This window comes from Fusarium oxysporum, chromosome VI, assembly GCF_013085055.1.
Source record: "Fusarium oxysporum Fo47 chromosome VI, complete sequence".
NCBI lineage: Eukaryota > Fungi > Ascomycota > Sordariomycetes > Hypocreales > Nectriaceae > Fusarium > Fusarium oxysporum.
The window spans coordinates 2,617,239-2,629,646 of NC_072845.1; the positions used below are offsets into that span (position 1 = coordinate 2,617,239).

At 49.4% G+C, this 12,408-nt stretch overlaps 3 protein-coding genes across 3 annotated transcripts; 2 read left to right on the forward strand and 1 right to left on the reverse strand.

The window, feature by feature from the left end:
- Positions 1-6,748: 6,748 nt before the first annotated feature.
- FOBCDRAFT_241115 (uncharacterized protein) lies at positions 6,749-8,157 on the forward strand (the record flags this gene model as incomplete). The annotated part of the gene is made up of 3 exons (XM_054705082.2): positions 6,749-7,193; positions 7,243-7,382; positions 7,432-8,157. The coding sequence occupies 3 exons, from the start codon at positions 6,749-6,751 to the stop codon at positions 8,155-8,157; spliced, it is 1,311 nt and encodes a 436-aa protein (XP_054561057.2).
- Positions 8,158-9,691: 1,534 nt separating this feature from the next.
- FOBCDRAFT_203223 (thioredoxin-like protein) lies at positions 9,692-10,385 on the forward strand (the record flags this gene model as incomplete). The annotated part of the gene is made up of 2 exons (XM_031186267.2): positions 9,692-9,854; positions 9,901-10,385. 2 exons carry the CDS (start codon positions 9,692-9,694, stop codon positions 10,383-10,385), a joined length of 648 nt encoding a protein of 215 aa, XP_031037402.2.
- A 94-nt stretch (positions 10,386-10,479) lies between these two features.
- FOBCDRAFT_226296 (uncharacterized protein) lies at positions 10,480-11,805 on the reverse strand. The gene has a single exon (XM_031186269.3). It carries the CDS (start codon positions 11,639-11,641, stop codon positions 10,727-10,729), a length of 915 nt encoding a protein of 304 aa, XP_031037404.1. The 5' UTR covers positions 11,642-11,805; the 3' UTR covers positions 10,480-10,726.
- Between the last annotated feature and the right edge of the window lie 603 nt (positions 11,806-12,408).

The window sequence follows — 12,408 nt, forward strand, 5'->3', positions numbered from 1 at the left end:
ACAACGCATCTTTTAACCATAACGAGAAAGGATGAGCCCTCGCATCGGCGCAAAGAACGGGCTGCTCAGTGACCCACCGTATAAACCCCAGGAACTCGTGATATTCGAAACAGAAAGCTAATGGAACTCACCTGCGCTAAGGCGGGGAATACAATGTCAAACTGTTTCATCTCTGCTTCGCGTCTGGCAAGGCGAGTGTCCGAGCACAAGTGCAAAAAGAAGGTATTCGTATTGCTGCCAAGTCTTGCATTTGATACACTAAAGCCACCAACCCTTTTTGGGGGTCGGCGCATCGCCTTCGCCGAAAATGGCCAACGGATGGCGGGACGAACGGACTGGAATGGAATCACAGCTGAGCACTGGACTCTTCTCAGATGCTAATAATAACCAACAGTCAATGGCATAGCTTCGTTAATAAGAAAGAGGGGCATGCTCGCGAAGTTGTTTGAAGCCTCCATAGGTGGTGTGGGCGCCATATTTCTAGAACTGTTCTATATACATGGTTGGTTAGTAAGGTAGTCGAGCATCTGAGCAAGTAAATGAGTGTAAGAGTTGACCAAACCTAAGCCACAGGCACCGCTTGATACGTACTGCAATAGTACACCAGTCGCTTGCCGTCCTCGAGATCCTCTTTGTTTGAGTCTTTGTTGGGTTTGCCCTATAGTCAAGGAACCCACTGGCTAAGGATTCGATGGGTGAGCCTACGCGGGACCTTCATAACTCCCCTTCGACTAAATTACTCAAGTCTGAAGGATCCATTGAGAGCCATAGGTTGTTGGATCGATATGTCAACTATTTGCCTCCCTAGGTGGTCGTAAGATTTTGTGAAAGGCCTCCTCGATTGTTCATGCAGCAGGCTATCAGTCCTAGCCCCCGCGCCGGCACGGACAGGACTTCCCCGCCCAGTAAGGCCAAGTTCTGCATTTTCTTTACAATATGACTCAAAGGTTGAAGAAGCCAAACGTAAATCGAGGCAAACTGGAAAGGGTCATGGTAGTGAGAGCCGAGCCGGAGCCGCAGCCTTTATGACATCTTGATGTCCAAGCCATACTACCTGCCTTTTTCTTTGACATTGTCTTTGTGAACTACATCCCATTCGCATTCGTTGGTGTCCAGTCTTGGAGTGCTCTGTCGATCTGTGGTATGGTTGCCGTTCTTTGATTCTCAAGTGATATCCGGTGGCCCAAGGTTCCGTGCCCGATATGCACTAGTCCTTAATTAGAGTCTCTTTGATGAACAGCCGAATACCAGCACATTGACCAACCTACAGCATACCTTGGTCAGCCATTCATCCCCATTCCCGTGTCAGTGTAGGTTTTGGACGGATAGTGCGCCATGACTGCAGCCCTCAAACCAACCGCTCACTGACCCAATTCTAAAACTTCTGGAAAGACGCCAGAACGAATGGAAGTGATCCATGCTTCTGCAGCACGGGGCAGATTCAGATGGGGCCCCGGGAGCATGGGGCCAGGGCAAGGATTTAGTCAGGACAAGCTTGGGCGGCCGAGCACTCTTACGTATAAGATAGACACGAGACAAATAAGATCAAACGATAGATATGTATGAGTGTGAGTGGGAGAGTAAGATATAGAGACCGAGTGGGATCATGTCGAGATCGGTACATACAGCAATCAGTAATGGAAAGTGCGGAGGTGAATAAGGTACTAAGACAGCCGAATTGCCAAGGTGAGGAAGGTTTATCTCATGCATGGATACCAATATGGGATAGGTTGGAACTTGGAACCATGGAAGGAGGGGTGAGGCTTCTTTGGTGATGGATCGGAATGAGAAAGTGGTATCGAAGGACGGAAAGAAGCTCAGTAGAAGGATAGGATTTGTCGTGGGCGCAACGCTACGCTCGGACGTGCATTGTCACACGGCGCTAGATCCGCCTCTGCATTACCATTGTTCCAGAAGAATTCTCGAAACCTTCCTCGGTGAGCTAGCGTCATTTCCGAATATGTGAGTGACCCATCTGAAGACCTTGTTAGTCTCGAAAAGAAGCCAACCAGAGCTTAGCAGCTGAAAGATATGCCTCTCACCCCCGTCGAGTTTGATTCCCAAGTTTCTTAGTGTCTTCCAATTCCAGCTTCATTCATTTTTTTTTCTCTCCTGGGCTGTTGGTCCACGACACACCCCTTTCTCACTTTTGAAGTCATCATTCAAGAGCGTCATGGTGGATCTTGTCCTTTATTTTGCATTAGGCTATCCCTTTTGGCATCTCTGTTTTAATTATCAACTGGCATATGCGCCAGCGCCTGCATCTTGCGCACGGCACTTGCGGGGGTGGTTGAATGATTAGGTCGTTGGAGACATGGCAGCTACTGTATCGAACAGCCACAGCACAGTACTTAGCTAAACCAACCTGAGCGGTGTAAGATCATACCGGGCTGTCTTCTGGAAGGCAGACGGGCCATGATGAAGCCTTCTAAAAGTTACCAGGTATTGACGAATCAGTCCCGCCTCAGCCCACTACTTCACGTACATATCTCACACAGTACAAGGTTGCTGACTCTAACGTCTCCAATGTTGGGAGGGGAGCACCCAGGCCACTCGCTTCATATCCGATTGGGTAGTCGTATCTAGGACAACCTTTAACCTAGAGCCCAGGAGCAACAAACATCCCACATCCACGGGCAGCAAACTCATGCGCATTGCATGCATTAACATGCTAATTAAGCCACGGACTATATGACAGGGAAAGAGCGGAATAAGAATTGACACCGCCTCAGTTAGGTACACCATTAAAAGAGAGTGGGTGTAATATGCAGTTGAATTCTGATTCAAGGATAGCCTTTGTTTACAGAGGCTGATGGAGTGAGTGCTTCGTCTACTAGCCTCGATTGCTTGAGATCATCTAAAAGAACAAAGAGACGATGACAAGGCTGCTAACTACTAAACTAGACCAGGTGACCAGATATTGAGATTACATCATGTCAAGTGTACCACAGATTCAGGCAACGCTTCAACAAACGTCGAGCGGTTCTGGATCGCTTTCACCGAAATTCACAACACGCATGGCTGGAAATTAATTAGCCTCAACCGACAGCCCAGATCTTATTGACGCCTATGGCGCAGGAAAACATTATCAAATATAGTGCCAAGGGAGATGTGGGATCCCTCGATGAGGCAAGCCACACTAGGGGACGACAACTCGACACCGCCTGAGAGTGAGATATGGGTCAGGGGAGCATGGGCACTGGTGATTGAACTCTTCTGGAAGCCGGCGAGATCTACCACTCAGGACAGCTGCCGCCTTGCCTGCCCCCAGCCCTGACAGCCCGACATCAGCTCTGGGCACCAGCTCTGACCCGCTAGACCGCGCCCAAATTGACGGGATCCGTTTGAATTCCCCTGGAACAGACCTGGGTTATTTTGAGGGGCGCACATACCATGTCGACCCTGCAGGGTACAGGGAAGATTCATGACGTCGGCCCTGGTGAGTAGGGGTGGGCAAGGGAGAGTGATGCGCTGTACATTGATTGAGACCAGGGGAATCGATTTGGGGTCGAACATCAAACAGCGGGAGCTGGGTCAGAGAGAGGCCTGTTCACAATCCCGAGAGAGGGGGAAACAGGGCCGTACATAGGTAAGAAACAATCAATAGCAACATGCTTAGCATCGTACAAACAAACAAGCGTGGTTGATACAGGGTGAGGTTTATGCGGGCCCTGTTTGCCCAGCTCATTTCTTTCATGATATCCTGTTGTTGGACTGGACATACGAGTAGACGAAAAGGGAGGTGATGGGGCGTCCACTCGCAACTCACGAAGACACGGCATGATATGTTGGCGGCCCAACTGGCATAATGCAGTAAGAGAAACGAACGATACGATCGACGTCTGAGGATCACTCCAGCTGACAAGGATTGGCCTGCCTGCGAGATGCCCATTCCCTCAGCAGCGATCCCGACTATTCACGACAGATGAGGGAGGACTACAGCCTCTTTCCAATCAGCGTCGTCCAACGGCTAGAGGTTGCAAGATGTTATCCAGGGACGCTTCCACGCCAGTCCTTGAGTGACTATTGAATTGTTATGGGTATTGGTGGTTGGGTGAGGCGGCGCGCTGTGGCTGGCCGGGGAATACCCTGTAAGGATGCACTGTAGGTATGCACTGTATGCTGTACATGGAGTTCACTGCCCAGGGACGGGAGATTTCCAATTTGTGCATCGTAAAGTTGCAGCAACACGACGGGAACCACCTCTTCCGAGGGCTAGGCACCCGTCCGCTTGAATGCTGGTAGTGGAGGTTTTTGTTTCTTTTTGCTTCGCTCCCAAATCTTCGGGACACTACTATAAATGAAGGCAGGATAGGATAAAAGTTTATGGTTTGATTTGCCGCGTCTTGGGATTACACACGCAACGGCGTTTCATGTTGAGTTAAGTGAGAATGACGCCACGGCTGATGGATGTTTCTAGGGCGGAATTGAGGTTCTGGCCCTCGTTCTTTGTGACGTCTGTCGCATGCCAATCCCCGCTTGTGTAAGTTATGGGAGGGTCAAATCTCAGTACCTGAAAACGTTCGGACTTTATGTTATATTTTTCGACACATTAGAGAATTATAAAAAAAAAAAAAAAAACCCCCATTTCATATATGTTATTATATCCTGGGTTGTAAGAGTGATAATTTTTATTTTATTTTACAGCTATAGAATCCCATGTTTCTTTTAGAAACGTGAGGTATGCTCTGAATCCTAGTCTCAGCTGTTCGCCTTACTGTGCTAGACCAAGGTCACCAATGTAAAATCTAACAGCGTCTAGCGTACTCGGTGCTAATTCATCGGCCTTGCGCGTTCTCAGCTCGCGTTCGCCCGTGATATGAAACCTCAATTTACAGGTCATCCACTGTTACACTTCATCGATCCCTCGATGATTTCTTCCCATCGCGTCGTGTCTCGAGGTCCTGCCAACCCCCGTCCTGTGCTTCGATCCATGTCACCATGTCTCTTGCGAGATCTGGCGCACAGAGCAAACCAAACCTGCGAGATCCAGTTCAAACGAAACCCTCGAACGGCTTTCGGGTAATACTTTTTTTTCTAAAAAAGAAAAGAAAAAACAAAGATGGGACGGGAACCAAGCCAAAAGGATCGATCGTCATTTCATTGAGACCAAAAGAGAAGCATATATTTGTTTACCCCTACTGTACGCATCCATATCGAGTCCTTATTATGTTGAGATGATTTCCTTTTCTTTTCTTCCTTTTTTTTCTCTCTCTTTGTTAGAATGTCCCGATACTCTAATGACAAAGACATGATTGCTTACTCGTGCCTGATCTACGCCTGCACTACTGTTTCCATTATCCTGTCCTATTGACTCTATTTCTGGCTCTTGTTTACTCTAGCTCAGGTCAGGTCTGAGAGTATCTAAGCCATGCTTTATTCTTATTTCCCCAATCCCTGTCTCTGCCCTACTATCTGGCTCATCTGATGCGCTACACGCGCTTTGCTTTAAACTGGCTGAACTGAAGCGTTGGGTTGGGTTGGCCGCTGTAATGAGTCTGAGTCTACTTCATTCCCGCTACCGCTATTCACGCCCTCATTCAGGCCCGCTACCCCTGTCACCCTCTAACCCCTGCCCGGGAGTGCACCGTAATTCATTTCGCAGACCCCCCTCCACTATTTCCCCCCATAGGGAATCCACTTTCACTTCCCCTTCACCCTCCCACTTCCAAATCCCGGAGCTGCCTTTGCCTTTGCCTGCCTTCGCCTTGTCACGTCCCGCCATAGGGACCCGTCCTGGAACCTGACATAAAGACTTGGCCCCTACCTGGCCCTCGATCATCACATCAACCCCTTTGGTCCATATTATCTATCTCCCGTTCCCGTCTCTCGTTGCGTTTTGGTCCTCATACGTCCTGGCGATTGATATCCCGCTCTGCTATCTTTCACATCCTCACCTCTTTAAGAACTATCTATCCCCCCAGTTGACCCTTTAACGGTACCTGCGTCTAGACCACTGGCCACCAGCTGTGAACAGACCACCTCCTGATCCCTTCTTTCATCGCATCGCGCCTGTGAACGACTACATCTCATCAGCTATCGTGTGTTGATATAGTGTAAATTGAATTTGAAAACTCGCAAGAGTCTTCTGTTCTGTTGACTTTTCATCTCCGACCGCCCGATCGACAGTGCATCACTTTGTGGAGGGTACAGAAAAAAATTTAACCATTTTTGCCTAACCCCTGCGGTCCTCGGTTCTTCCACCTTACACATACACCACGCGCGTTCCTCCTACGCTCCAACTACAAAGAACTTCGTCGCCGCCCAAGACCGAAAAATCCGACAACGAAATTCTGTCGCCGGTCGACCTCTCTCCTCCCGCTTCGACCGAACCCGCACCGAAAAGCGGTCTGCAAGATTTCACGTCCACCTTGTCAGTGCGACCATACACGTCACTTACTTGCATACAAACGCGGAAAGGTGAGTCGCATAAGTTGTTTTTCGGGACCTGACACTCGGCGGATCTTGAATACCGATGATGCCTTCTCTGGGCGGCTGGTTGGACCTAAGCATGCCGTTGCATTCGCTTACCCATCTGCCGGTCCCTTCGGGATGGCATTGTTTGTATTGGCACCTCGAGCATCAAACAAGGCCCGCTACCATATCAAAACCAAGTCACTAACATGCATCTTCGCAGCCAACGTCAGCTTGACCGCCTTCCTGCCGTGATCCGTCACTTGTGAGCGCCCTCGCACATCCTTCCCCAAACGCGCCACGTCTTCAGCTGGCAATTCCCACCATATTGAAGATGAGCGGCATGCGATCACCAGCTCCCACGGAGGTTATGGACATCACCAACATGCTCAATAAGAAAGGTCAAATGCAACAACTTACTTCCGGTCTCCTCGATCACCAACAATACCAACACGCCTTCGTTAAGCACGAACCCGGTATGGAGCGATCAGCATCTCCTCACGGCTCTGAGCACTCGCAATACTCCAACCCTCACAGTATCGCTCGAGCCTACCCATCGCCATCCACGATGCAAGCGCCGATGCATATGCCGAATCCTATGTCCGCCGCCATGACAATCCAAGGCTACCCCGAGATGCCCAACATGGGAGGCATGCCTCACATGCACATGCAACAGATGCCTCAACAACCCCCGCCTCCTCCCCAGCAGCCCATCAAGGCTTATCCTTGCAGTACCTGTGGCAAGGGATTCGCTCGAAGAAGTGATCTTGCTCGCCATGGTAAGTAAAAAATGCTGAGAGATTATTTGGCAATGCTAATAAGTCCCAGAGCGCATTCACAGCGGAGTTCGACCCCATGTTTGCGACTGGCCCCAATGTGGAAAGCAATTTATTCAAAGATCTGCCTTGACTGTGCATCAGCGCGTGCATACTGGAGAGAAGCCTCACCACTGCGAGACTTGCGCAAAGGTTGGTACCCCAAACTTCGGTTTTTGTGACAGTCGCTTACCAAATACAGCCCTTCAGCGATAGCAGCTCTCTTGCCCGACACCGCAGGACGCATTCTGGGAAGCGTCCCTACAAATGCCCCTACGCTGATTGTCAGAAGACATTCACTCGCCGCACCACCCTCACCCGTCATCAGAACCACCACAGCGGTACTATCGAGGAGGCTGCCGCCGCGACCGCTGCTGCTCTTGCTGCGTCAAAGTCCAAGGGCTTGTCACAGGCTCGGTCTGAAAGCGACCACATGTCTAACCACGGCTCGCCCTTGACGACTCCTTCTCCTAGTCAGCGAACTATGTCTATGTCGCCCAGTGTCGATCTGTCTGGTAACAACAGCATTCCTCGTCACCCTGGTGACTTCCAGTACCTGTCACAGAACGGTTCTCTGCCCATGCACATGCGCGTTGGCAGCCCTACCTCCACCTCATCTGGCGGTTACAATATGATGCGACCTACCTCGCATCCCACTAGCTATGGTCCTCCTCCTACTCTGGAGCCTAACCTGGATAACAGCCAGGGTACGCCCAGCAGCAATGGTGGAAGCCCTCACATGGCCAACGTTGGCTGGCAGTCTCCCTCGCACATGGCCTCGCCCTCGCAGAACAACGCCAGCTATGTTTATCCTGACCCTGCGGATGCGTATCCTGCCAACCAAGCCATGAATCAAATGTATTACAGTGCCGCTACGCACATGCGCCGACCCCAGAGCACTGAACCTGGACTGGTACACATGGCTTAGTCAGACCTATTGCCAGATTCCAACGCTTGAGCAATGCTCAAGGTCGTCCTTCTTGTGATGATCTGGAGTGAACTCACCGATACCCTGTATTATTGAAGCTGTGCCCGACTCGGGCACAAAGATTACGGCGGCGTTAATTCCTTCTGGACTGGATTCCCATACTCATACCCCTTCACCTAAGCTTGCCACAGCTGACGACAAGTTGTGCGCATATCTTAGTCTAATATCAATCCCCCACAACACACTTCACTCTACCGTCTAATGGGCGGGCTCGCTCCTAGATGGAGCATGCTTTGAACGTTGATTTCTGCACTGTTTCGTGGTTTTCATGTTTTATCGATTCCCCATCTCTCGTACATTATGGATGCTTTTCCATTTCCTTTGTTCTAGTATCAAATAGACTGGCGGATGGCAATGTGATGAACGACGGACAGGACATTGCATTTGTCTGCATAACGCAAACATAGGAAGGGAGTTACACTGGAACATTTGCTTGTTTTTTTCTTTTCTTCTGAGCGTATCAGAGACAAAGACAACAGGCATTATGGGAAGCACAAGACGCTGGCATGTTTGTGTATTATTATGTAGACTTGGACTTAAGGACTGGGAACCGACATAGACTTGTTATTTGATGCGATGAATATATTACTACACTCAACAAAAAACGAATGTCAGCTTGCTTATGACTAGGTAGTTTATGCTGTGACACACATACCTACACTTGCTCCAGAACTAGAACATCAGCTATCGGTTGATATATCGGTCAGCCACGGCCGACCACCTTCGGCAATTATTGCCAACTGATATATACCCCTCAATTGAGCCGCATGGATGAACATCTGGTGTTTCACTGCCCAGAGAGATCGACAAACCACCCCTCGTCTAAATCCGTCCTGTCAAGCCCCAAAAACCTCCATGACGTCTATCGCGTATAACAAAGCCTCCACGAGCACGCGACTGTCAAGCCCAGCGACCGGTCTAGACTTTTTTAAGGCCATGAATTTCAGCTAAAAAGCTGAAACCACGCCATTTTGAAATAAGAAAAAAAATTAAAAGCGAAAGAGCGAGAAAGGTTCCCCCTGCCTAATTCCCGGTAGTGCAGACCCCCGCAGAACGGCGATTTTCTGATTATTCATCGCAGACATATTCAATATTCAACGACAGGCCACGATGGGCGGCATTGATGCCTGGATTTGCCAATCGGGCAGCCCTGACACCGGCTGAGCTGGGCTTTTATCATGTACGAGAGGGCTTGATGGAAGATGTTTGGTCAAAGCCCTAGTCCCTGGAGCGCAAAATGTGAGATTTCATAATACAGGACCGGGAGGAAGTGTTCCGTTCATATATATAAGTATCTGGGGTTGTTTGCTTTACAGATCGACAGTGGCTTTCTTGCTAAAGTGTGACGGTATTCAACGGTTTTTAACTTTCGGTATTGGCGTCCATCTTTACTTATACGCCCTCACGACCTGAACGATTTACGAACAGAGATTCTTCCGTATTCTTTTCTAACACCTTCTTTTCACTTTCGACCATGCTTATTGACATCGTCATCCATGGTGACATTCTATGTCCGTGGTGTTTTCTCCAGAAAAAGACCCTCGAGGAAGCCATGGAACGATATCAAGCACTCCACCCAGAAGTCGAATTCGATGTCACATGGAAGCCCTTTCTTCTGTATCCCACGCTACGAAGAAGTACTTCTACCCTCTACCTCTCACTATTTATTCTAACCCGTCACAGGTGACAAGCGTGCCCTCTATGAAAAGCTCATGTCCCCAGAGAAGCTTCGTCTCTTCACTTCTCGACTCCAAACAGCCGGTGCTCGTCACGGCATCGAATTCTCTGTAACTGGGAAGACAGGGCCTTCACAGCCTGCCCACCGACTTGTGGCCTTGACCCTTCAAACTCGTGGAGCAAATGTCCAGTCTGCGTTTCTTGATGCTCTGTTCCGTGGTCACTTTGAAAACGGGGCTGACATTGCTGACGAAGCGTGGTTGATGCACGTAGGCCGAACAGAGGCCAAACTCGAAGATTCTGATATGAGAGCCGCGCTTCTGGGGCCGGGTCTGGGGAAGTCGCTCGAGGACGAGGTCAGAACTGCAGCCATAGCGGGTGTAGAAGCCGTGCCTTGCGTTACGGTTCAGAAGAAATTTCGGGTTGGAGGGTATCAAGAGTCAGACATCTTTGAGAGCTTGTTTGACAAGATACGGCGAGAGAACAGGTAAAGACAAATCAATCTTAGGATAAAGGGCATGGCAAGCGAGGGATACACAATTGAGATATAGGGCTTGTCACGTACACGGCAAAAGGCGACAGGAGTTTTTGATATTGAACAATGTTGTTGATTGAATAATTTAAAACATGCCGCTGCCTTGCTCCCTACGTCTACCCGACGATGTCCGTCTCATAATGCCCTTTGTCTTTTTTGTTTGACCTTAATCTCAATGGGTTCCTTCATCGCCAAACGCCAAATAAAAATCAAATCAAATCAAATGATTCGTCCCTTGAGTCTCAAGCTCATCACCCTAACGCCCTGAAATGAAAACAACTATGATACACGCGTTCCCTATCGTCGCATGCCACTGTAGTCTTGCATGAGATGCGCCATGTGCACGTTGGTTGCCTTGCCGATCCTGTTGCCCTTGCGACGCTTCTGAGCCTTGGGCTTGTTGGCCTGTCCATCCTTTGCCTTGCGGGGATCTTCGCTTGTAGGCTTTTGTCCGACGCTCGTAAGCTTCCGGTGCATCTCCTCGAGGGGTGGTAGTTGCACACGCTGCCACATGCTCTGGAACTCTGGCTGGACCTTGTGGTGTAGCGACGGATCATTGGGCCAAACGTAGCGCGGGATGTTATCCTTTTTGGTGCGCACTACTAGGATCCTGTGCTCGCGCTCGAGCGCTGATATTGTGTCTTCGCAGTCGGGCCAGCCGTCCTTGAGGTCCTTTACTGACACGCCTGAGGCGTCTGTCTTGGCTTGAAGATGAGCGAGAAGGCTGGTTGCGTCCTTGACTCCAGGAATGATAGGTCGGTGGACATAGGTACCAGTCTTCCAGGTCTGTTCGCTGAGGTTCGCATCAGGCTTCCACTCTACACGGGGATGGCCCCGTAAACCTTCCGCAAGTTGTCGCTTGTGCTCATCGTCAAAATTCCTCAAACTCAGATGGTCGATAATATCCGTGATGGTCTTTGCGTCGCCCTTCTTTTTCAGGTAATCGACAGCATAGGTCATTTGCGTCTTGACCCCAGCACCATAGCCTGTGAGCTGCGGCTGAGAGTAGGGTACCTCGGGGCCTGCATCTCGTTTTCGCTTGGCAGTGGGAGTATTTGGATCGGAGGCTGCTGAAGGAGATGGCGAGGGAGGAGCAAGCGAAGGGACGGCGAGAGATGAGGCCTTGTTTGTTGATGGATTTGAGATCTTTGTCGCGGCTGCTGAAAGGGTGCCCTTGAAAGCATTTGCCTGCCTTTCGAGATAGGACGACATGATTATCTAAGGAAAAAGAATGTATTCTCTGCGGATCGGAGACGAAGATCGAGAGGTCGCGCTTGTTTATAGGGGATTGGTGTCAAGGAGAGACGGCCAGGGCGGACAGCGAAGAACAAAGGAATAAGGAAAAAAGAAGATGGAGGTTGAGTGAAGTAAGCTTGAAGTTTGGATTGACGTTGATCCGGCGAGGCTGATGTTCACGTTAGTGTGGCGCTAGGTACCAACAGTGACCAGGGGGGTTGCACTGCTGTGGTTGTGCTACTAACCTCCACTGACTATCCGCAATCGATCAGTATCTAGAATGAGGCTCAACAGGTGAGTAGAGAATGTGTGATTGCAAGAGGAGAAAAAGAATGGCCAATTCATGGGCATCGAACGTATATTTATATTTGCTTGAAGGGGATGTACAGTCATAGGCAACGGATGTCAAACTCTCTTGTTATACTACATGGTAAAACTAGGTCTGTTAAGAAGATTTGTTCTCTCTTATTATTCACAGGGAAAAATTCAATTGATACTGAGAAACATAGCATCAATCACCATTGGTAAGGTATTTAGATACTTGTCGGCCGCAAGCTTAAGCTTTAGGCAGCTCACAGGTGATAGGAACACGATATCTGCTTCTTCACGATAGAAGTTTCTACCTGTTTCTCGATAATCATGGATCCTTATATTGTAGTCAGGCCCTTGGAAAAGAGATAAACACACTACTTCGACTCTTCAACTCTGTATAAACCCATAGGCGAAGAGGTTGACGTAAGTTT